This window comes from Spodoptera frugiperda, chromosome 13, assembly GCF_023101765.2.
Source record: "Spodoptera frugiperda isolate SF20-4 chromosome 13, AGI-APGP_CSIRO_Sfru_2.0, whole genome shotgun sequence".
NCBI classification, from domain to species: Eukaryota; Metazoa; Arthropoda; class Insecta; order Lepidoptera; family Noctuidae; genus Spodoptera; species Spodoptera frugiperda.
Genome location: NC_064224.1, coordinates 8,926,952 through 8,952,611, shown reverse-complemented (window position 1 = coordinate 8,952,611; position 25,660 = coordinate 8,926,952). Strand labels below are relative to the sequence as shown.

Below are 25,660 nucleotides of genomic sequence, written 5' to 3'. Positions count from 1 at the left end.
TTATGTTTTTATGAGCATACACTATATTTTCATAGATATATTGAGAGGCAACAGTCATTATATTAATTTCTTTAAATAGTTCCCTGAGAGAATGCCTCGGACTAAGATTATAAATTGATCGAATGGCTCGCTTCTGCAGCACAAAGACAGACTGAATGTCAGCAGCATTCCCCGACAGGAGAATACCATATGACATGATACTATGGAAATAACTAAAGTATACTAGACGCGCTGTATTTACATCAGTTAAATTTCTAATTTTTTTAACGGCATATGCTGCTGAGCTGAGCCTTTTCGACAACTTATCTATATGTGGGGCCCACTGTAGCTTAGCGTCTAGGGTTATACCTAAAAAGATAGCTGAATCTACAGGGTCCAACTCCCCGCCCTTGATTAGCACGCTGGTTTTGACATGCCTAACATTTGGTGTTGTGAATTTAATGCATTTAGTTTTTGTTTCATTAAGTAGCAAGTTATTGGCACTAAACCAGCGTACTATTTTTGAGAGAGCACTATTTACATGATCACTGACTAATTGTCCACGTTTGAGTTTAAATAATAAAGAGGTATCATCAGCAAACAGTACTATCCCATGGCTATCCTTTACAAGGTAAGGTAAGTCATTAATATAAATAAGAAATAAAAACGGACCGAGAATTGACCCCTGCGGAACACCCATCCTAACAACAGACCCGGCAGAAATTTTCCCGTTAATCTCAACTCTCTGAATTCTATTACTCAAGTAAGAGATAAGTAGGTCCAGAGAGTTGCCCCGCACTCCATAATGGGATAGCTTCCTGATCAGTGTTTCATGAAGGACACAATCGAACGCCTTGGATAAGTCACAAAAAACACCCAATGCGTCCCCTGAGTCCTCCCACGCGTCATATACTTGATTAAGAAGTTCAACACCGGCATCAGTTGTTGAACGACCCCTTGTAAATCCAAACTGGTTACCATGCAATAATTTATTTCTATTAAAAAATCTTTGCATCTGATTTAGAATAATTTTTTCAAAAATTTTACTGAATGTAGGTAGTACTGAAATAGGTCTAAAGTTAGTGGGGTCAGAAGTACTACCCGATTTAAATAACGGAGTTATTTTACTATTCTTCATGAGATCAGGAAACACACCACGATCAATACAGTTATTAAAAATTAAAGCTAATTCAGGTGCCACAATAGTTATTACAGAGCTAGCAATGTACACAGAATTACCCCACAGGTCAGCAGTCTTTTTCTTATTCAAAGTATGGAACGTTTTAATTATATCTGTATAATCTATGTGTTCAAAATTGAAACTTGAATGGCAAGCTACAACATTATCTTTTAGTAAAGATTCTGCGACAGTGGGTGATGAATTCAAGGACCTGGTAGTGGAAACAGGAATGTCCGAAAAGAAGTTTTCAAATGCGGCTGCAACTTCAGCATCTGATTTAATTACATTATTATCAATTACCAGATTATATTCACTACTTCTCCTTTTAGATCTTCCTGCTTCACCATTAATAATACTCCAGGTCGCTTTAATTACATTGGAACTGTTTTTTATTATTGTAGGTCTGTAAGTCAAACAAGTAAGTAAAATACCGTGAGTGTAGGTTCCTACATCTGGCGGATGTTTTAACTGAATATCATAAGAGAACAAGAGATTTTTGAAATTAGAATTTAGAAAAAATATAGAACTTTTCTTTGTACAGAGAATTTAAAATTAAGTCGTGTGCGCAAATTTTGAGCAAGCTACCGTCGGGCTGTTAATACGGTATCTAAGACCAATTTTAGTACATAATAGGATCGAAATAGAGTCTCATTTGATTTAAACGTGACGTGGGTAACTAAATCATTTATTATCAATGTTATTTATCGCAAAATATCTGCAAATCAGTTATACCGTGATTATTCTATCTAACTAACAAGCTTCTAACAAGTAAAACTAATCATGAAACACGTACAGGAATCAGCTATCTTATCTACGCTATGACTTCCTATAAAAAGTAAGCAAAATTATCTATCAAAAATGTAAATAGTATTTTATTGAAATAAACATTAAAGTTAAAAAAAGGAAAAACCTTCATGCAAGTTTCTATACGAAGCATATGGCTCCCATCTCTTTTCTGAACGTAACCATTACGTCATTGTCAATATGACGCTATTGACAGTGACATGACGTGAGTACCATTGTCAAATGTCAATGTCATTACTTCAGTAACAAAAACAGTGGAGTTGAAAAAACGAGCAATTTATTAATTAAATTATAATGTCCACGTGAAAATAATGTGCTTTTATAATATACCTGTAAATATTAGACAGGAAGCATAAATGAATCGACGAATTAACTTTATGGGATACAGATTGTCCGGCTCAAAATGTCTTGGTATCTGTTTGATGTTGACTTTTGTAATGGGTTGTTATTTAGCTGCTTTACCCATTCGATACGGTAACGTTTACTCATAAATATATTCTATATTATATAAAGAGTCATTATTAATCAATAACTAATTCCAAAATACTTAAATTTCCACAGAAAAAGAGGCCCTACCTAACCCAGTACGACAACGAATAACATCTCAAGAAACGCCGAAAAAACGTCTCGCAGTGCTCGTGCCTTTCCGGGATCGCTTTGAAGAACTTCTAGAATTCGTGCCACACATGTACAGCTTTTTAAACCGCCAAAAAATACCATTTCACATATTTATAGTGCAACAGAAAGACAACAATCGTTTTAACAGGGCTTCTTTAATAAATGTCGGGTTTATTTATTCTAAGAAGGACTATGACTACATAGCTATGCATGATGTGGACTTGTTGCCTTTGAATGATAATTTAAAGTATGACTATCCTGCGGCCGGGCCGATGCACATATCTTCTCCGAAGACACATCCTAAATATCACTATGATACCTTTATAGGAGGCATTTTATTAGTGACTAGAGAACAGTATGAGTTGGTGAATGGGATGTCTAATAACTACTGGGGGTGGGGATTGGAAGATGATGAGTTTTACGTGAGATTAAAAGATGCAAAACTGACTGTGATGAGACCAAGCAATATTAGTACTGGGATAGATAATACTTTTAGGTAAGTTCTTCTTATAATAATTTTGTATTGTTATTTATCAGATTTTGTATGAATAGTCAAGTTTTTAAATTCATAAAATGATAATTTTATAATAACTATTGAAAGACATACTAAATTATCTAAAAATCACTCTCCCGCCTTCGGTAAGGTGAAAGAGCCTTTTACTGACTAAAAACCATCCGGTTCCTACTCTGGCTTCACACCAAAGCCCCAATAACCCGTTAAGATTGTGATTATGTAAATTGTCAATGTTTTAAAATAAAATTTATTTTGCATTTTCGATTATATTCCACACATTCAATGAGTCACTGTATAAATACTATAGCATATCAAAATATAACCATGATTCAGTTTTTATTCAATCTTTATCAAAGATAAAACGCATTATTTATTATCCTTTATCTATGTATTATATTTATTATCCTTTATCTATGTATTATATTTATTATCATTTATCTAAGGCCCTATATTAATTACTAAATACACATTTAACAAATTCCCTTTTTATATTTTCAGACATGTCCACGACAAAACGTATAGAAAACGTGATATGCGGAAATGCTACAACCAGCGCGAGGTAACCCGTCGCCGCGACCGTGAGACCGGCGTCCATGACGTGTCATACAAGCTACACAATACACACACCGTGGCGGTCGACGGGTTAAACGTCACAGTTTTAAATGTGGAACTCATTTGTGATAAAAACAGAACTCCTTGGTGTCAGTGTCCGGAACCTGTTAAGGCAGCTAAGAAAACTTGAATTTAAAAATGGAACTGAGGAATGAATGTTAAAGGTAAGCATCTATAGGCCCGTATCGTACGCATTCCGTATGACGTCATCAGTACGCATCGCATGTAGACATTGCTGATGATGCGGTCCGTACGATGCGGATCAGTGGACGCAGTTGTAGTCAAAGTCAAGGTCAATTATTTTTATTTCAAATAGACCAGGAAGGCACTTTTGAACATCAAAGCAAATATAATAATATTAATAACGTCTGTCTGTCGGTCAGTCCTCTAGTGAAGCTATTTACTCGTTCTAAAATGTAAATTGCTATGGAACAAGCAAGAAACTCCATAGGTACTCTTTTTCAATTAGGTCACAATACAATTCTTGATTACGTTGTTTTTTGTGAGTTCCTATACAAGACGTACGATGCGGGCCTGTGGATGCTTACCTTAACACTTTTTTTCTAACATAGATAAAGAATACTCGTTATTGAGAATTGATAATAGGAGTGCCTCTCTTTGGCTTTGTGGTCAGTAGAACGACTGCTGAGGAGGAACATAGGTTCAGATCCCGTTCTCTAGTTCTATTTTAAGGTGTGCATTTAATATGGATAGCAATATCAAATTATATTGTACTTAGGTCTTTCCTACACTTCAGTAGGATTGTATTGTAGACTTTTTTATTGCAATAGTAATATTCTTGGTTGTGCAAAAGTATTCAATGTTTCTTTAATTAATTTAAACTTTTTATATCAAAAATTTATTATATTTAATTCAAATGACTCTAGAAGTAACGTCAAACACATCAAGCTACTCCAACCTAGTTCTGCAATAGATTTTGAACCTTGATTTATTTGGAATAAGGTAAAAAATGTAATAAAGAATTTTAGGTTTGAAACCCAATGTAGACTTACAAAATAACTGAAGATGTTTATCTCTGCCTACAACTAAAAGGCATAATATTGTCATGTTTTATGTGTCATGTCTTATTTTATATAGGGTGACGGAAGACTAGTAACTAGGTACTCGTACTTTGGAACTTTACCTACTTAACTTTACATACTTTGTTATTGTGATAGAAATAAATTCACGTACAATAGAAGCTCCTTATTCGCGCTTCCTTCATTCGCGTTTTCACTATTCGCGGATTGAAAAATTGCGAAAATTCCCATATTCATGATAATAATATTATCATCAGGCAATCTGTATGATCAGAAAGTTCAATTAAACATTTTTTTTTATCTACTATTTGCTTCTTGATTTCATCATCTAGGAACGTATCCCCTATAACCCCATACAAATTAGCATTCCATATTCACGGTTTCTGTATTCGCGGCATATTTACGGAACGCATGTCCCGCGAATAAAGAGTTTCTACTGTATTTAAATAATTTATTGACTAATTACCAGTTGGGGGAGGCCTATGTTCAGCAGTGGACTTATAGCTGATATGATGATGATAATGATGAATTACCAGTCACCCTATATTCAAATAATATCGATATAAGACTGTATTTACTTGTTATTATAAACTTATTATACTCTATACCTAGTCTAGTAAATTTAACTTATATCGCCATTACACTGCATTTTGTTAAAGGACATCATGTTTTTAATGGACTTGAATAGCCCCTACATAGCATGTAGCATATTTGCACAATAACAATAACTATATGCATTACGGGTAATACGTACAATGACATGCATCACCGGATGCTCGACTAGTTTCGAGCCCGAACGGAGCTCTTGAAAATTGAGTGCGATAAACAGGACTCGACCTCTATGTATGTATAACACTTAATTCTTCCAAAAGTAATAGTTTATTTCATTATCCACTTGAGAGCAAAGAAACGGAGCTATTTTCTTCAATTTAATCCACTCTCTTAACTTTAAAAGGAATTATTAGTTTTACAATTAAGTTTAATGGTTCTGTTACAGGCTTGAAGACGGATTCCAGCGCTTCTTTGTTATTTATTTCAATATCCTTCATTTTTCGCACTTTTTTCTTCACGGCTTCTGTCGCTTCAACGATTTGTCTTTTCAAAGATTTTTCCATATTGATGAAATAGATAGTGCTTGATTAAGTGTTCTAAGTAGAATAATTAAGAAAGGTAGGGTATCGGATTTAAATAACATTGATTTAATCAAAAACTACGAAAGTGTCAAACTTATTTCTATAACAACCTTTATTTTTAGAACAATCTTTATTAATCACGACAAAACTGAAGGGATCGTTCCATATTTTTGAACACATTTCACGAAATTGAACCCATGACATATCAGTGTTGACATGTTCTTCGTATATGTGCTTCAAATTAATTTCATCTTGTTTAAAAAGTATGATTAAGTTCGCGTTATCTCTTATTAGTTGTTTAGGAATTTTACTATAAGTTTGATTTAAATAAAAACAATCGATATACTTGTGTCTTCCCATTGCAAAATAATCACGCATATTGTTTTGATTTTCACAAGCAACATCATCAAATATAATCACAGAGTCGGGTTTTGCGTCCTGAACTCTTAGAATTTCTTCATTTTCCTGATATTTCTGAAACGTAATACCTGATACTCGTTGCAACACTTTTTCTAAAAATATGTACTTGGGTTGGTACAGGGTTTTTGAATAAATATAAACATTTCGAAATCTTAAACCATTTTCATGTAAAAGAAGACTAATGAGTAAATTTGTTTTTCCACAATTTGACGGTCCGCAAATTATACAACGTACTGAATTAGGTAATAATTCGCTGTGACGGAAATCAGTTTTACAAAACTCATCACATATTATGTTGACATTCAACGATTGTGGTTGCTTTACAAATTTCATGTTTATTGCGTGGAACAGTTTAAGTAATAATGTAACAAATATTATTTTAGATTAATATTTATAAACCGTACCACTACCACTATCTATTTTGCATTACTAACATTAACGAGTCGACCATTCACGATTGGGCATTCTGGACCACTTGAGCGAAGGCGTTCGCCGAGCGAAAAGTGGTCCAGAATGCCCAATCATATACTACTAAAATACTCTCATTTTAAAGGTAAGGTCTCATTTTAAATTGCCTTTCATACGACATACGTTACCAATTAATAAAATACTTGTATCAGAAAATATTTATCAAGAAATGAAAAAGAAAAATCGCTAGTGGCTCCGTTTCTTTGCTCCCAAATATATTCCCAATTATTAGGCAGCATTATTTCAAAAAGGTTGTTAAAATTTACTTGTATTAAAACTAGTTCGTCCGTGTATATTTAATAGAAAATAAGTTATCAATATTATTGTATCTTATACATTACCTTATCATAATATCAGTGATCAAATTAATATTTTTTAATAATAACTATCGTGAGACATACTAGATTAACTAAAAATCACGGTTTACTCACGTACATTAATGGAGAAAAGCGCTGCTCATGATGAAGAGCCCTCTGAGACTCGAAACTAATACAATTTTTCTCCATTAATTTACGTGAGTAAACCGTGATTTTAGGTTAACCAAATTAATAATGTTGTATTGACTTATTGTAATCCATCTATTCTACATGTGTCATCGTTTTTGTATTATTAAAATCCTTTATTTTTATAATTTGTGTATTTTAATTTTAATCAACATAACTTCTTGGCTCCTTTTGAACGTAGCGTTTTACGGCCTATTAATACATTATAACCATTTAAATGTGGGAGGCCATGCTTCGACACGAATGGGCCGGCTCGACCGGAATGATACCCATTCCCGATCTTCCCAAAACTCGATTCCCCAACAACCCTTAAATTCCTAACCCCCAAAAGGCCGGCAACGCACTTGTAACGTCTATGGTGTTTCAAGTTTCCATGGACGACGACGATTGCTTACCATCAGCTAATACGTCTGCAGGTTTTCGTGTTTTGAAATAAAACAAGTTAAATAAATAAATAGACCTTTATTATTTGAGAAGCAATATTTGTAATGTATCAACATGTTACAGCCTACTATCAGATTATTTAGTGTCGGTAAGTACTACAAGGCGGTTACCTAAGTATTATCTTGATTTTAACTGTATTTACTTTATCATTATGTAGTTAACTATTATACATATGTAATATGTGATAACTATAGTTTGTATAATCTTTTATATAACTAAACAGGAATGATTCATTCAAAACTTAGCTTTGTATGTGATTTTATAAAATTAAGTACCTTGATTGATAAATTATTGTGAATATAATTTATAACATAAATAAATATAATATCACGGCATTATTAGCTTAAAAAATATCGCAAATAACTGTAATTTTGTTCATAGATTTTTGTTATAACTTTAATGATTTTGTTAGAAAACAAATAAGCTATAATATTACATTTATATTGACTAGAACTGTGCGTGAAATATTTAGAAAACATAATTATTTTACAATTGGTAAGTATACATCTTTAAATACATTATATGTATAAATTACAGAGAAACAAACAATAATCCCAGTTATATGTTAACAAAAATATTCGCGTAACAGAAACAATATATTTTATATGTTGTGACATACATATTACATGAAATATCTAGTTAGATTTATATTATATATTTAAACATCAGTTTAATATAGGTATTTAGAATAGTTTATAAAAGTATAAATTAAAAAACGTAACCAACAAAGGTTTGGATAAAAAAACTTAAAATATACAAATTCAGATCCCTAATATTAAGTACACATTTTATATGTATAACTATAAATTAAAATAATATTAAATGTTATACAAAAGTAATAGTTTTACAATAGATTCTCTATTTTAACTAAATATTACAACGTGATTTGTTAAACTTATAAAAAGCCTTGGAACCTAAAGTATTAAATGCAAAATTAAATAAGAAGTATGTAAGATTTGTAGCAATTGGCGTTACATAGTCTCTGCCTACCCCCATGGGAGACAGGTGTGTGGTTATTTATGTATGTATGTAAACTGTCAACCACTACAAGCCTTACATACGAGTATTCATATTATCATCAAATGAAAATAGATATAAAATACAATCTAAGAATAATTTTAACCATTTTCTCGTTGTTCTTTAAAGTACATATTATGTCTTAATAAGTACAAAATATAACTTTGAAATAAATCAATTTGTAGGATTTTTGGATCACAATAAACTACTTACAAACTTGTAAAATATTTTCATAACAAATTAACAAAAATATCAAGAAATAGACACTACATCAATAAATCCGCATTTCATGCAAAATTAAGGCAAGATTTCATAAACAAAAACACATTTAAATATGTTTAAAAGATAAAAACTGACCATACAAAATGCTAGACATAATTCTACAAATATTAAAACATCTAGAATTGGTACCTACAGTTTGAAGAGTTGCCACATTAGGCGCCATTCAATGGACAACCTATCCAGCAGGAGTAGGAATGGGGTGGTTTTTAGTCAGTAAGAGTCTGACACTCTCTCTCGCCTCACCCAAGACGGATTTTGCCCCTCAAAAAAGGCATCATTCTCTGAAGGTGTAGACAGATACCTCACATAATGTAAAACTCTCTAGTGCCATCTACCGACGACAAAATGAAAATCTCTTTTTCGTTAATGGTCCTTTACATGACGCCTTATGTGACAACTCGCTAAAGACCGAACACTGAAACGCTATCCAATTTTAAATTGTCCTTAATTTCTTGTTTAGCAACGCGAAATTAGTTGGATCTTATATCGGAGTCCAAACGGGCTAAGTATATTCGGTTTCTCAAACTTTTTAAACGACTCAAAAAAATTTACATTAATTTACGTGAGTGATTTTTAAACAATTTAGTTAATCACGCGTCTGTAAGTCGGTATATAAACGTACTTTTTTAATTATTAATTGTCTTGACTGATAGAGCAGGCAGTCCAACTTTTAAGAACATTTTAAAATTAAATAATGTTTAAGTGTTCAGCCATTAAGACTTTGCAACTCTGTAAAAAGCTATTACATATTCATTTAATTGATTAACACCTAAAATTATATCTAACGACGTTTTGAGAACACCAATGCAGGGAAGTGCTCAAATATCGCAGTTTAAAGTATACTTTCATGGTACAGTACCCTTAGTATGAGTTAGAGAAAGTAAAGTAATCGAAACAAGACTCACTCGTTCGGCGGTCTGATTGGTTGGTTCATTCGAGCCGGCCAATCAGAGTGCCGAACGCGCTGTCGTTTCGATTACTTTAAACGTAAAGCAAACTCGTACTAAGAATATAGATAGCAGATAAAACTACCCTTCATTGTCAAATTTTCTAATACATTTTGAACTTTATTGCAATAGCTTAAGGTTGAAAATGAGTTAGGTCTAATTTTTCAGCGATTTAGCCAAAGCTGGTTAAGTATCAGCCAGCATCCCCAAACTAAGAGAAATAAGGTTCAAAATGTATTGATTTTTTTTTAAACTTGGGTAGTTATATGTGCTTGAGTCTGTACCTTAAAGTAAAAAGGACCTAAAGTAAGCAAAGTTCCTTTTCAAAAAGAACTTTAAGCACGGCTACATAGAGTTCAAAATTGCAGAGCTGCAGAATCAATATAAGGCTTAAGATTAATTTCTTATACAGCATGTAAAAGAAAAACGTAGCATTTTAAAAGGTCAATGTACTCATTACTATGAACATACACTTCATAAAAAGAAATCTTCTTCAGTGAAATTTCAACTTTATTCCAAAGCTTTTAAGTTGAAAATCTAAACCTGTAAGCCTCGTAGAATGTCAAATCTCTCTTTTACATGCTGTATAAGTATGGAAGCGTAGAACTTTCAGCAGGAAAGCTAAATTAATGCTGAAATATAGCAAACGGCTGTTTGAAGCTTCATGGAAAACACGCACATGACATTAAAACTCTTTTAATTTGACCCACGATAAAACCACAAGCAAAATTAAACTTTATTACATTCAATTACAGTACCCTTAGTACGAGTTTGCTTTACGTTGAACGAAAACGAAACGAGAGCGCGTTCAGCGCTCTGATTGGCCGCGAATGAACCAACCAATCAGAGTGCTGAACGCGGTCTCGTTTCGATTTCTTTAAACGTAAAGCAAACTCATACTAAGGGTACAGTTCATAAATGCTTGTCAAGCAGATGCGAGGCATCAAAACGACCAATAAGCTATTAAAATAATAAAATAAAAACATATTTTCTCTAATCCTAAAACATATTAAAATATAAGAATATATATCTCATGCACATTTTCCATAAAAAAAGCTTCAAACTAAACCGATAAAGTGTCCACTAGTTGATACAAAAACATTCACTTATAAACAAACCGACAAGACAAGCTTTTTAGAACATTTAGAATATTTTTCTTGCACTTGCAACATTGAGCGATTAAACATAACATTTTATTTATTTATTACAACATTGTATACATCCTCCAAAAATATTTAATTTTGCCACAACTTGTATCACATTCCATTTCCACCAAATGATATATATTTTTTAAGATTTTAAATACATATTATAACAATTACATTAAAAAACTAGTGCTTTTGTGATTACACTCGCGATTGTGGGTGAAATTACTATTAAAACACAAATCTTATTATATAAAACCATAAAGCATTTGAATCTTCAGAACAAGACTTGTGTTTATTTTTAAATTAATAGTTCGGTAAAGGTCTGTTGTATTCTTTCGAAGATTCCGACATAAAAACTTCAAACATTTGCCGTAAAAGGACAACTAGTGGACACGCAAAGCACTAAGTACGATAACTTATAGTAATTAGGAATAGGGTATGCGCGCTCCGCCCGTCCCAGCTACAAACTCGCTACGAACTTGCTACGAACTCGCTACGATCCCGCTACGAACTCGGTACGGTATCGCTACGAACTCGGTACGGTCCCGCTACGAACTCGCTACGATCCCGCTACGAACTCGCTACGTCCCTGCTACGGTGACGGCCCATTACGTAGTCGTCTCGTCGCGGCGCGCGCAACACGTCAGCTACAACGGGCATCCGCCTCCCTACACAACACAACACCCAAGTTAGGAGAAAAATAAAAAGGGGCGGGGTCTAACAATACATAATTTTGGATCTAGGAATGAAAAACGAACGACATTTTTACAACAATAATCAAGAATCAAAATTAATTGGCAACGCTGAAACCATCCTCCAGTTAGATAGAAGAAGCTTGTTTTAAAAAAAATCATATTTAATAGGATATCCCCACAGTGGCTAGGAATGGGTAGATGTGAACAATCGGAGAATAAACTCTATAGCAGACGACATAATTATATATTATATCATTGTAGTCTTTAGTTAGGCAAAGTGGTTCGTTTTTCATTTCCATGTCCAGGGAGGCAAGACAAAGGTACAAAATAATGAATAATTAGAAATAAATTCCTCTATGTAAAGGGGAGGGGGGCGTCAATACACAATAAGACACAAACATTACAAAATACTAAGAGAAGCCACGACATCAAAACATGCTTTCATAATCACAAACAATGATAGAAAAATCTATAAGTAATATAATCTAAATCAAATTGAATACATTCAATTCTACATAATATATTAAATATTTATAATAAAACAAATGTTATAATATCTCTATATCCATTAAAACATTCGACTTTATAATAGGGATGATAAAAATCTATTTAGTCCGTCAGTTGGGTAATGAAAAATTATTAGACACGTATTTTTTATTTTGTCATATAAGATAACAATACTTAGATACAACGCATCAAAGTTTAGGAATGGTAGCAAGTAGTAAAAAATGTACCTAGAAGTGACGTTACGTGACATTTCACATCGATATATCTTCAAAAGTATTTGTTTCCGTAAGAAAATAAAATATACGTGTCTAATATTTTAAAACAATCTACAAGACGGACATTAAAATAAAAATTTGTCATCTACCCTATTAAAATTATTTTGATTTTATAACAACTTCAAACCCAAAATTCATGTCTAAAATATGTATTCAACTCTTTAAAACTAAGGAAACGAATTAATATTCACATAGGATAAGCAAATAAATTAATTATTCGATGACAGTAAAAAGTACACCATGTATAATGTCATTAACATAACCTCTAATTTAACATTGTTTAAAACTACTTTTAAACTACATCAACAAACTATTTTTAAACATTTAAATCTATTTAATACTGTTAACATTTAATAAATTTTAAAGACAATTAATAAACTCGCAATTAATTAATGCTAATAATAATTTATATTTTTAATGTTTATCTACATTTGACATTTATTTCTTATTTAATGAATAAAATAGTAGAAATAGTAATAAATTGGCACTATTTAGGAATACTGTTTTTTGTATTTTGATTTATTTATAAATAAGTATAAGGATTTTAAAATGTCGAAGAGTGATTGCCTATTTTGCTCACAATAAATTGTAGCATAAAATTAGTATAAAGAATTTTAAGAAGTATATTTGTCGCAAAAAAATATTGTATTGTCATATTATTGAGTCTGTAGGTTAGTAAAAAGATATTATAAAAACATGAGCATTAGAACAAAATTAATACAAACATTTATAAGTATTTTGTTATTTTACCTTTTTTAATGTATATTTGCATCATAGTTTTATTATTTATTTATTGGTTATTAGTAGCCATAGTTTTCATAGCATAGATAGATAGACATTTAGATTTATTGAAATAAATTCCTTTTTTAAGTCATTTAAAAATAACAACCTGTATATTGTGAATAAATATTTTCGTTATATTATAATACAATATTGTTATATAAATATTGTATAAATAAGGTAAGTAATATGTAATTATGTATATTATAATAAATATTTCTTTAAAGCCATTCAAGTTTTGATAAAAAGCAGTAAAAAATGTAATTGCACAAGTTACTAGGCAGAGGCCACGGTATTTCACTAAGGAACAACAAATTGTTTATCAAAAAACAATTTTAAATTCAAGTACTTAAGACTCATTTTCGTTTAAAGCATGCAGCATTTGGCTTCACATATAAATATGAGCTTTATTTTAATACTGGTAAGGTATTAATTCGTTTAAATTGAAGATTTATTTACAAATTCAAAGAATTATATAAAAAGGTTACATAAATTCACAGGTTACAAGTTTAAGTTAATATGTTTAAACCAGCATATGCATTTTAATTGATTTTCAACTTTATATTTCAGTTATAAAGTCCAAAATCGATTGTATGCTGGCGTTAACATATAAAATACATATAATTCTTATGAATAGAATTCTCTCTTGGTAAGGGTAATTAGTGTTTTAATAGTAGATGTATATGTATAGATAAAGATGGTAATTTAACGTCTAAACGTAGAGAATACGGATAAACAGTTGTTGCGTCACAATTATCTGGTATCCAAAATGTTTATACATCTATCTAAAAGCGAAATAATAAAAATATACGATTTGTAGTAATAGTAATTTAGACTGCACGGTTGGCGCGGTGGTAGGGCGACCGGCTGCCGCGCAACGTTAAGCGGATTCGATTCCCGCACGAAACAACTCTTTGTTTGATCTACAAATTGTTGATTCTGGGTGTCATGTGGATATGAACTTGTATGTTTGTAAACGCACCTACGATATATAGTAAAAAGCCATAACGTTTTAAAAAAACATCTTCATGGATGCTCGTCTAGTTTCAAATAAATTAGAATGCAACCTTCGTTGCAGTAGTCTGCTAACTGTGAATGACAACTTTTCGTTAGTGATAATTCACATGTTTTATCTAACAAAAACGGGTCTAATTGGGCAACATCTATTTATACATCCTCTCCTAATTTTATACTAATAAACATAGCAATAGACATTATATACTAAAACAGCAATATTATTATAAAAAGAGTAATACATTACATTATACATATACATACAATAATGGTCTCTATATACAAAGGTTATTTCTTTAAAAAAGGGTCCTTTGTCCAATAGTATAAGGTTCAAATTTTATTACACACGTTTTAGAGTTTAGGTAAAGATTTTTATGAAACTCGAATTATAATAGACAAATAAATTCATACTTTGGAAGACAATATTGAAAAGTAACTTAAAGAACTTGATTTTAGTAGATTTTTCAATAAGCTATGTCTTGTATAGAAACTTTACAATTCCATTATAAATTGACTGTATTGTGAATTTAATGATTTTTAGATCAATTTGTTTTTTTTTGTGCGAAATAGCGAATGGACTTAGGCTGAGGTTTCACCGAAAAACATGTTTCATCATCATTCAAAAACAATCATTATAATAATTCGTCATTGAATCATTCAAGTATAGCCACTTTTTAACTTCGTTCACATTAATATTATAAATGTGAAAGTTTGTTTATTTGGTTATTTGTCCGTCAATCACGCTGAAACTACTGAACGGATTTTGATGAAATTTGATATACAGACTGGGTATGAGCTGACTTGGGTGATAGGATACTTTTTATCCTATGATAACGCGGACGACGTTACTGGCACAAGCATAGATTAAACCAAATTTCACGAAAAATATCTCTGCATAAACCATTCATTTCACGAAATAAATCACTTCTTCTCCAGTGAAACCCCACCTTAAGTTCAATAAAAACCAAATCAACCTACACAATAGCCTCAGTATCACTGATAACATGAATCCCATGCTTAGTGAGGATCAACCTGACAATATCATTACAGCTCCTAGTCTTATAATTCCTTCCAGAACTTTCTTTAATCTTTATACTCTTCACTTTATCACACAACTTACTCACTTCGGACTTACTCTTCTTCATCTCATCGGGTTTCAGCTTCCTTATGGTAGAGGAACAGCGTTTCTTCGCAGTCTCAACTTCAACTTTACCAACGTTACCCTCACTTACCCTTCGCTTATAAAGATCGAAGTCAGAATCTTTGCTTAAGTAACTGTCGAGCGAGCTATAAGCAGTATCAAACGTTACCTTGTCCAACTTATGTTCGGTTGCATCGCTGACTATCTTGACTGCTTTCCCTGGAACGTACGTGGATGGGACCTTGTCTATGTACGCCATTTTAGGCTTTAACGGCTCACATATAGGGCTGACGGAGTCTGTATGTGAGTTCGGCATTAAGAAGTTCGCCTTGCGCGGCCGTTTCACTGTGATAGTCTCGTCGACTATGGAAGGTTTGTCTCGAATTGAAATGAGTATGTTTTTGAAGCTCGTCTCTTCTGGTGACGTCATTATTACGTCTTGAGGTGAACGTTTGTCGTAGCTAGCGATTAGTTCGTTAAGGATTGTATACTCACTGTTCCAGGGCAGCGTGGAAAAAGATTTTTTGGGTTAGAATTGTTGTTATAAAATGTAGTAAAGTATGTTATGATATGGATCACATAATTAAAAAAAAAAAAAAAAATATGATACGTAGTGTAATAGTACCTACTGAACGTTAGTAATTGTTTGTGTAAAGCCGTATTTTAAACACAAAAGACACGAGAACGATAGTAAACATCTATTTATTTACATAAAAAAATATTTCTATAAAAACAAATACATAAAAATATAAATTCAGCTAATTATTACATACTCAGTACACTTAGTTTAAGATTTCTTATCACAGACATTAAGAAAATAAATTTAAAACTACTATCCTGCGAGGTATACAAAATTAAACTTTAAATTCATGTCTTCAAAGTCGAGTTTCTAATAACATTAAATTGAACACTTTGTGGGTGAGTTTAAGGAGTCTTTTTCAGAGTTTTTCGCACTGGAAATAAAAACGAAAATTGCTGAATAATTGCGAATTAATATATGAATAGAAAGCTGATGAGTATTCCCTATTCCTCGAGGTTAATAATAATTATCCGAGTTTCTAACTGGTTTGGCGATTTAGACGCACCATAATATAGAATTACAATACTACAACTTATCAATATGCTAAAATCTCTTCTTTCCAACGGAGTAGGCATGTTGCTAAGAAACAAAGCACCAAAAAAAATTAAGAAAGAATCTCTTCTTGCTACCATCGCATTTTTAATTCACCATTTGGCATATCCTACCGCTAAATTACACCTATCCACTCCTTTTCGAATTACTATCTTCTAGATTATTCTGATTCCCAACATGTTGTCCCTGAATCACTATTGGCCCGCAGAAATAAAAAAAGGAAGAATAAAGGTAAGCGTCCACAGGCCCACATCGTACGCATCAACTGATTTTAGTTTGTATTATACAGAAACTCAAACAACTGCGTCCATTGATCCGTACCGTACGGACCGCTACCGTACATGCGATGCGTACTGATGACGTACGATCGATGCGTGCAATGCATTTGATGCGGGCCTGTCGACGCGTATCATAATACCAACCTCATACTTCTTTTTTCAATATTTTTGAAGCACTATCTCCAACAACAAATAATACCAAGATATACTCACGTGTGTTCCCTGGGCGCGCCGTACAACGAGTGCTGTCGTACGTACGCCAGTACGCCGTCGTCCGTCAAGTACTTGGCGCTCTCGCCGCGACTCACCAGCCGACGTATCTGCGTCGAACTCACTTCGTTGGCTATGTAGTTCGTTACTAGGATCACGTTTTTCTGTAAACAGGTAATAGAGTAGATGACTAATCAAATTTTATTTTAATTTTCGTCTGGTTAAGATTAGATTATTTTAATATATTAGACGCTTATTTTTTATTTTCTTAAGGAAACAAATACTTTCGTAGATATCGATTTGAAATATCGCATGACGTCACTTCGGTATGTTCACGTCAGGTATGTTTTATAAGCAGAATGACGTATTTGTTCTAAAATTGGATTCTTTTTATCTAAGTATTGTTATCTTATATGACATAAAAATATAATACACGTCTAATATTCTTTCATTACCTAACTGACGGATTAAACAGATTTTTAATTTTCACTAGTGGTCGCCTTGTGGTCGAAATTCGACCGTATACGATTTAATTTACAATACCATTTAACATACGTTCAAGGATAATTTTTATTTAACTCAAACTCAAACAAACTCTTTCATAAAACTCTATTCATATAAGACGTGAAAATATCATGGCAATGTCTGTCAATTTTGACGTTTTGTCAAATACGATAAGATACTATGCATGTGTGTGTAATGTTTTATTTATTGATTTAATGTACTTAACAAGCATTATTTTTGAAAAATATTAGCGTTCTGCACTTCTCCTACACATAAACTATAAGTGTACCAAATTTTATGCTCCTACGTTCGCGCAATTTTCGTAAAAAGCGGTCCAAAGTTTTTGCATCACGTATTAATATATAGATACCCCGTCATCATCCCTATTATACGTACACCACTGACTAACCCTTGAAGATTTAAAGGCGTGAAGTTAAAAATCATTAATCAAAATACACAAACATAACATTACGTAGTTGTAACCTACTTTAAAAATAAAAAATTATCAATATGCAATCTGAAAAACATTAGCTCTAGACATGCACAATCGGTCAAGCACGAGTCGTGCTGATTTACTTTATCAAATACACTACCGTTATCACTAATTCATTCATGTTTTTGATAAAATAATTATTTTTATTATACAGATTGAAAATAGGCTTATCGGTAAATACTAAATAACCATTTTTATTTACTTTTATTGTACTAGAATAGATTTATTTTTCAAGGACTACAAACATGCACGTTGTTTTTAACATTACTCCACACAAGGATTTTCTTCTGTATTATGAGTGCGTTAATAAACATACAAATTCACATACATCTCACATACACAGATTCGGAACAACTATTTGTGAATCACAAACAAAAAATGTTCCAGCTCTCGTTACCCATATAAATAACCCAATTTTTTCTATGAAATAGGCAGCAAACGAGCATTCGGGTCATCTGATGCTAAACGATCAGCGCCGCCCATGGACACCTACAGCACCAGAGGAATTAAAGGTGCGTTGCTGGCGTTTAAATTTTTTTTTTTTATGAGACACGCCGGTAATCGAGCAGACGTAACCTAATGGTAAGCAATCGCCGTCGCCCGCGTTGCCGTCTTTTTGGGAGTTGTTCGAGAATCGGGGACGGGGAAGATTGGGAAGGGGGGAATCGGGCCTCCGATAACCTCACTCACACAACGAAACACAACGCAAGCGTTGTTTCACGTCGGTTTTCTGTGAGGCCATGGTATCACTCCGGTCGAGCCGGCCCATTCGCGCCGTAGCATGGCTCTCCCACACAATATGCTCTTTTCTTGAAGGTCGGATCGGTTTGAAAATACCGCCGACGACAGCTCATTCCCCATATAACACAACTGGTTACGCCATATAACATAACTTGTTACCCTACTGTACTCTTGTTTAAAAGGTCATTATGATACTTACCCTATGTTTGTAGAGTATATCCGACTCGTATATAAACTTGCCGGGATCACAGCCTGCCCGGGTCACCACCACAAGCCCATGGCGACCCACTATCGTCTCCAACTGGAATTTAGAACATAGAAAATATTAAAATCTTAATGCTATAAGGGTCCGTTCAAATCTGACGTAAAATACGTCGAGCGTATCATCGTTCGTACTGACGTATCATCGATTGAATGTGAACGGTTATTTGTTTTTCTACACATTTGTCTGTTCTGGCGTTACGCAACCGATGATACGCATGTTCCGTCAGATGTGAATCAATCCTAACTGTTAAGTACAGGCTTACCGCTGACTCACGCTAAGGTTAAAGTTTTATGAAACATGTTTACAATCATAAGATTTTTATGCCTACCAATAAACGTGTAACACCATTTTTTTGTATAAGGCTATCATTTTTACTTTTAAATATTTCGCCGACAATACTGCATAATCACGTAGAGCAAAAGAAAAAAAAAACTCAAGTAATTGGTGTAAAACGAATATTTTAGCAAGTCATTCAGTTCAATTAAAATTAGACAACTTATCATGGCTATTAATGAATCACAGATGATGACCACACACTTCTATTTATAATTAGCTAACCCAGCAAATTTCGTATCGCCTCAAACATTTTTTCCTCACCTTTTAAACCTTCCCTGGACTTCCACAAATAATTCAAGATCAAAATTGTCCAAACCGGTCTAGCCATTCTCCAGTTTTAGCGAGACTAACGAACAGCAATTGATTTTTATATAGATAGATAGACTAGCTGACCCGGCAAACTTCGTACCGCCTCAAACATTGTTTTTTTTCTCACCTTTTAAACCTTCCCTTTTTTTTTTTTTTCAGGGGGGAAAATCATCCAATGACTTCTCTCGCCAGGGCAAAGCGAGAGGGAGTGTCAGACTCTTACTGACTAAAAACCACCCCGTTCCTACTCCTGCTTGTCGAGCCGGAGCCCCGGTAAACCCGCTAGGTAGTCCGCAGCTCCGGATTAAGCATCAGCCCTACTGGGCCCCATCTGTGGTGGTCTGATGGCTCTTTGAGGCGCGCGCGGAACGCAACGCGCCGCACGCACGGGTCTGGTTCTGGTCGGGCGGCGAGCTACCCTTGCACGCCGTCCGCAGACCCGCACTTACGGTGGCCGGAGATCGTCACGCGATCCCCGACGCCCGGAGTGTCTTTCGCGTCGGCTAGGGCGTGAGGAAGTTCGTTCCCTCACGCGTCCCGCCTCCTCCTTAGCTAGCATAACTGCTTCGCAGAAGGAGGAGACGGCATCCCAGTCCCCCTCGCTCCGCACCATGGTCTGAACCAAAGCCGGACGCGAGAGGTCGCCGTCGCCGATCACTTCCCTGAGGGCACGGCGGTGCTCAGCCCACGCAGGGCAGACCGCAACCGTGTGTTCCACCGTGTCCTCCGGGCGGTCTTCGCAGTGATGACACCCGGGCGTTTCCTCCCGCCCAATCAAAAACAGGAACCTACCGAAACTCCCATGTCCGGTAAGCACCTGCGTCAGGCGGTAGGTGAGGACGCCATGGCGCCTCTCTAGCCACTCCTCAAAGAGGGGACTTACTTTAAACCTTCCCTGGACTACAAATAATTCAAGACCAAAATTTGCCAAATCGGTCCAGCAGTTCTCGAGTTTTAGCGAGACTAACGAACAGCAACGGTACAAACAAACTACTCACATCCTCATCAGACCACAGTCCAGGAGTGGCGAAGGACTCCAAGAGATCAGCTCCACACAACAGCTTGACGGTGACGCCATCTTGCGTGTTACCGTTGAACTTCTCCATCAAGTTGTCCGGCTCATCCAAACTGTTGAGGTTCAGTATGTCATCTGGCAGCCAAGATGGCGGGTCCGGGTCATTGACCCCTGTTAGGTAGTTGTTTATTGTGTCCTGGGAATAAAGGAGTTGTTATTATGACAAATGTTCGCATACTGAAACCAAACAAGTTCATACAAAAAAGTAGTCTCTAAGCTTTGGGAATAAGGTCTGTAATGAATTGGGTGAGAGACGACACCAGTGTCCTCTTGGCAAATAAATTTAGGAGTTAAGATAAGTGCTGACTTGCCTTAATTGTGGACGAATATCCACTGCCAATATGGGCTACGTTAGTCACCTGAGCGCTAACTACCGGTACCCTCAATATCAGGGTCAAAAGTAAAGTCTCTCGAAATTGGTCAGAATTTATTTGTGACAGTTAACATTGGAGAATTCTCACGTGAGTCTAAACTAAATTTTTGCAATGGATTTTTTTTAAACACCTCACCAAAGACTAATTTACTTGCGCCGACCATAGCAATAACCGTGCAGTCAAAGAATCTACACAGTGTGCTTAGTTCTCAAGTATCATAGCATGGTGTTAGACAAACGATAAGTCATAAAGATTTTTCAATTTAGATAGCTGCAACTAGTCACATTTATGAGCTATATAGAGTATTCCATTAACTCTTAAACATCCATTAGTTAAGACGGTTTTAAGGTTTAACTATGGGAGAGCTAATGCTTACGAATGGCTCGACTGGAGTGATACCAAGCCTTACAGAAAACTGACGTGAAACAACGCTTGCGTTGTTTCGTTGTGAATCGGAGGCCCAAGAACCCTTAAATTCCTAACCCCGAAAGGGCGGCAACGCAATTCTAACGCCTTTAGTGTTGCGAGTGTCCATGGGCGACGGCGATTGCTTACCATCAGGTGACCCGTCGGCTTTTTACCGGCTTATACCATAAAAAGTTACCTTTATTAATATTATAAATTCAAGTATCATTGTTTTGAACTTATAGGAAAGACACACACATCTAGAGAAACTTAAAAAGATGGAGTGTAATATAGGCATTTTTTACAGCCCGCAGACATACTCGCGGTTTAGAGTCCCTACACAAGAGGTCATTCATCCTCAGTGCACTATCTCTCATCTACTGTCTACCTACCGATACCGATGCAATTGACTGTGGTTTTGGTCAACCACGAAGATAAATTAATCAGAACATAATGTGTTTAAGTTGACCTCAGCAGTGATTACTTTAAAATATGAATATTTATTTTGTTCCCACTGAAATTGAATTATACTATTGTAAGTTTGATTGTGAGTCATAGTATTTTCTAACTATTCGGAATGTATTTGTTTTTTATAGAATGGGGGCAAATGAGCATACGGGTCACCTGATGGTAAACGATCAGCGCTGCCCATGGACACTCGCTACACCAAAGAAGTCACAGGTATGTTGCCGGCGTTTGAAAAAGGAAAACGCTGTTTTCTTGAAGGTTTGTAGGTCGTATCGACATACGTATTCGTTAGGTTACGTTAGGTTCAATACGTATGTATTCGTTAGTTGAAACAGTCATAGCCTCATTGCCGAAAGGTAGCTGAGTAGAGCAATTCTGATTGCAATTGCTGTGGTAGGTGCAATCCATAATTAATATTCGATTGTGATCAAAATTCTAGAATCTGCGTGTCATTTAGTAATACTAAAAACCGAAAAACTCAACAACAGTTTTACCGACCCGGGAATTAAGCCTCCTTGCTTAGCAGTTGCATTTGCTACTAGACACTATCTACTTCCCTGCCTACCACCGTTCTTCTTACCTGATGATACTGCAAAGATACCCTGGTCCTCGTCCACCCTGACTGCTGCGTCTCCCACTCTGATATCTTGATCCATGATGATGATCTCAGCGCCAGTTTTAACATTGATATCCTGTAATCAATTTATTGTATACTTTAATTTGAGCTTGTGTCAAAGTCAAAGCCAATATTATTTATTTCAAATAGACCAGGAAGGCACTTTTGAACGTCAAAGCAAATAATATTAATAACGTCTGTCTATCGGTCCGTCCTCTAGTGAAGCTATTTGCTCGTTCCAAAGTGTAGATTCCTATGGAGAAGAACGAGCATGTGTTCTTAACTGAATATAACTAACTAGATTTCAATGACGCATGTGGTGACATGACTCTTCATATGGGTGTTGTACGAGCCAACTAAGACTGGGCAGCAGCACTCTCTGATAAACCTGAGCCTTTTAAGCTACGATCTCCTACTAGCTTGATACTATGGTGATGTAGTGTCGCATGATTATGGCTAAACTTCTTAATGTAGAAGAGGCTACTGCGAGGACCGCCTGGACGACACGGTTTAGCATACGGTGGCGGTGTGCCCTGCAACGGCTGAGCACCGCCGTGTCCTCAAGGATGTGGTCGGCGACGGCGACCTCTCACGTCCGGCATTGGTTCAGGCCATGGTGCGGAGCAAGGGGACTGGGATGCCATCTCCTCTTACTTCGATTCAGTTATGCTAGCAAAGAAGGAGGCGGGGCGCGTGAGGGAACGAATCTCCTTACGCCGCAGCCGTCGCGAGGGACCCACCAGGCGTCGGGGATAGCGCGGCGATCGAAAAAAAAAACGTAGAAGAGGCGCATAGTCCAGCAGTGGCATGTATAAATTGATTGACACTGGACTATATGATAGATAACGTTTTTAAATTCATTGTGTAGTGGACTTTATTTTTAAAATATTAATAACTTTTGTATAGTTATTGCACAATCACAATGATTATAAAGTCATACCAAAACAAATAAGAGATTGCAATGGAGAGCTTGTTTATACTTTTATTCTGTAGGTACAATGACATGATGTGAATATTAAATATTGATATTATTTTATTCTTGTCTGAACCTGGTAGACATTATAATAGGTACCTATTAGCCTCAGTTATGTCATTGATCTCATTAATATGTGAATGATATTTATGATCTTGAATGTGAGAGTGCTTTGACGTTCAAAATTGCCTTCCTGGTCTATTTGAAATAAATAATTTTGACTTTGACTTTTAGCTTTCGCACGAATGGGCCGGTTCGACCGGAATGATACCACGGCCTCACAGAAAACCGACGTGAAATAAAGCTTGCGTTGTTTAGTCGATGACTGGTGGCTTAAATTACCTCGTTTTGTCTTAATATTTACATATTATAAATTTATATTTATCAGCACCTTGAACCGTCTACTGTGATAATTATTATTGTTTCAGTGTGTCAACAAAAGATATTATTTTATCTTTAGCAAAGATGCTGCCATGATGTAATATGTTCAAACTGGTTGAATAACATTTTTGTTTCTCGAGTTTTCGGTAATCAGAGTCAATATTCAATACATATATTTGATAGAGACTGATGAAACTGCAACTTCTCTGACCAACCCTAGACTAGAGATAATGAAAAACCTTCATAAATATTGCCCAACTGTGTTGATGATTGATCTAACACATAGTTAAAAATCAATTATCTAGCCACTGTGTCAACACCTCCTGATGCTTTGTGGAGGAGCAAAACATATGTTGAGTATTTGGTTGCATATTGCGTGTGTTTTTGTGTTGTACCTCTACTGTGTGAACATTTAATTGCGGATGGCAGAGTAGTGCTGGGTACCGCATGCTGAAAATACATTTACAAGCGGAATGAAAACTAAAATAAATATTTTATTGTTTGTGTAGCATGGGTTTTTACAAAGTAACACCAGACTCTATTCTTTAAAGCTATTTTCTGACATGACTAAGAAGATTTAGGCATTTGTTTGTTAGTTTATTTGAAGCATAGGTTGCCATTACAACTGTTTGTGTTTGAATTTTTATAATAATCATGAGTCATGAGTCACTAATGAGTAATAGTGATTGTACCTTTAAAATTAAGTGACCACACTTTTATAATTATTGCCAAGAACAACAATAAAACATAAGTAAAAAAAATTCATAAAAAACTAATAAGAAAGCCAACTTGATATCACTTTTTTCCATCCTATTCATTATTTCAATGATTATAGAACATTTTACTCGCATGGTCTAGTTTTATATGTATCATCCGAATAAATATTTACATGACATCATGGTGATAAGCGAAAATAAAAAAGGTTTTGATATTTACCTGTGATGGGCAGGAACCAGGTCTTTCTTCCCGTAAGCATCATGCACAGGACACACCAGACCTCCAACCACACTCCCCAAGTTCAGTGTGTGAATATAATCTCGCGCGATTTCTAGAAAAAAATAGAAAACCGAAATAGAGTAACAGCAACTTTGAACATTTTCCAAGGAGACATATTTCATAACATTACAACAATTATAACATAAAAAGCTAACTGTTCTACCAAGTTACGGATATTTAAAACACGGAAGGTCAAAAGTTCAAGTTCACTGCAATGAAATTAATGAAAAATGCAAAATAATTGCGCATTTCAACTTCGATTTCCAATATTACATACCGAACATTCGAAGGTGCATGTAGGTTGGAGGGCTAAAGCTCCCACAAGCCATAATAACAATCTTGCCGTAAGACATTTTGCGATATATTTCACTCAACACTATTTTATAATATTCCTATTTTTCAATTAAACACACATCACAACAAATTCGCACGTCCGCGATCTATCCCTTCATTGATTCAACTTGAGAATGCTACAAAATTGAATATGAACAAATTGTTACGAAATCTTGTGGAATTATGTGTCATTTTTTCTCGATCGTGTAAAGTCATGGAAAAATTTGCCATTTTACGCAGTATATTCAAA

General features: G+C 34.8%; 2 protein-coding genes across 5 annotated transcripts; one reads left to right on the top strand and one right to left on the bottom strand.

Annotated features, from left to right (window-relative positions):
* Nucleotides 1–2,176: 2,176 nt before the first annotated feature.
* Nucleotides 2,177–4,089, top strand: LOC126911324 (beta-1,4-galactosyltransferase 7). Its single transcript, XM_050697983.1, has 3 exons — nucleotides 2,177–2,437; nucleotides 2,525–3,077; nucleotides 3,594–4,089. Exons 1-3 carry the CDS (start codon nucleotides 2,320–2,322, stop codon nucleotides 3,835–3,837), a joined length of 915 nt encoding a protein of 304 aa, XP_050553940.1. The 5' UTR covers nucleotides 2,177–2,319; the 3' UTR covers nucleotides 3,838–4,089.
* Nucleotides 4,090–7,718: 3,629 nt separating this feature from the next.
* Nucleotides 7,719–25,602, bottom strand: LOC118270344 (nicotinamide/nicotinic acid mononucleotide adenylyltransferase 1). 4 transcript variants are annotated; one of them, XM_050697975.1, is made up of 8 exons: nucleotides 25,355–25,597; nucleotides 25,018–25,129; nucleotides 22,692–22,803; nucleotides 20,788–21,000; nucleotides 19,079–19,180; nucleotides 17,145–17,305; nucleotides 15,691–16,015; nucleotides 7,719–11,777 (listed from the first exon to the last, which is right to left on the bottom strand). In XM_050697975.1, the coding sequence occupies exons 1-8, from the start codon at nucleotides 25,428–25,430 to the stop codon at nucleotides 11,757–11,759; spliced, it is 1,122 nt and encodes a 373-aa protein (XP_050553932.1). In that variant the 5' UTR covers nucleotides 25,431–25,597; the 3' UTR covers nucleotides 7,719–11,756. The 4 variants fall into 4 exon arrangements, with proteins under 4 accessions (XP_050553932.1, XP_050553934.1, XP_050553931.1 ...); XM_050697977.1 differs by lacking the exon at nucleotides 15,691–16,015 and having other exon boundaries at nucleotides 25,355–25,595; XM_050697974.1 differs by lacking the exon at nucleotides 7,719–11,777 and having other exon boundaries at nucleotides 15,295–16,015; nucleotides 25,355–25,602.
* Between the last annotated feature and the right edge of the window lie 58 nt (nucleotides 25,603–25,660).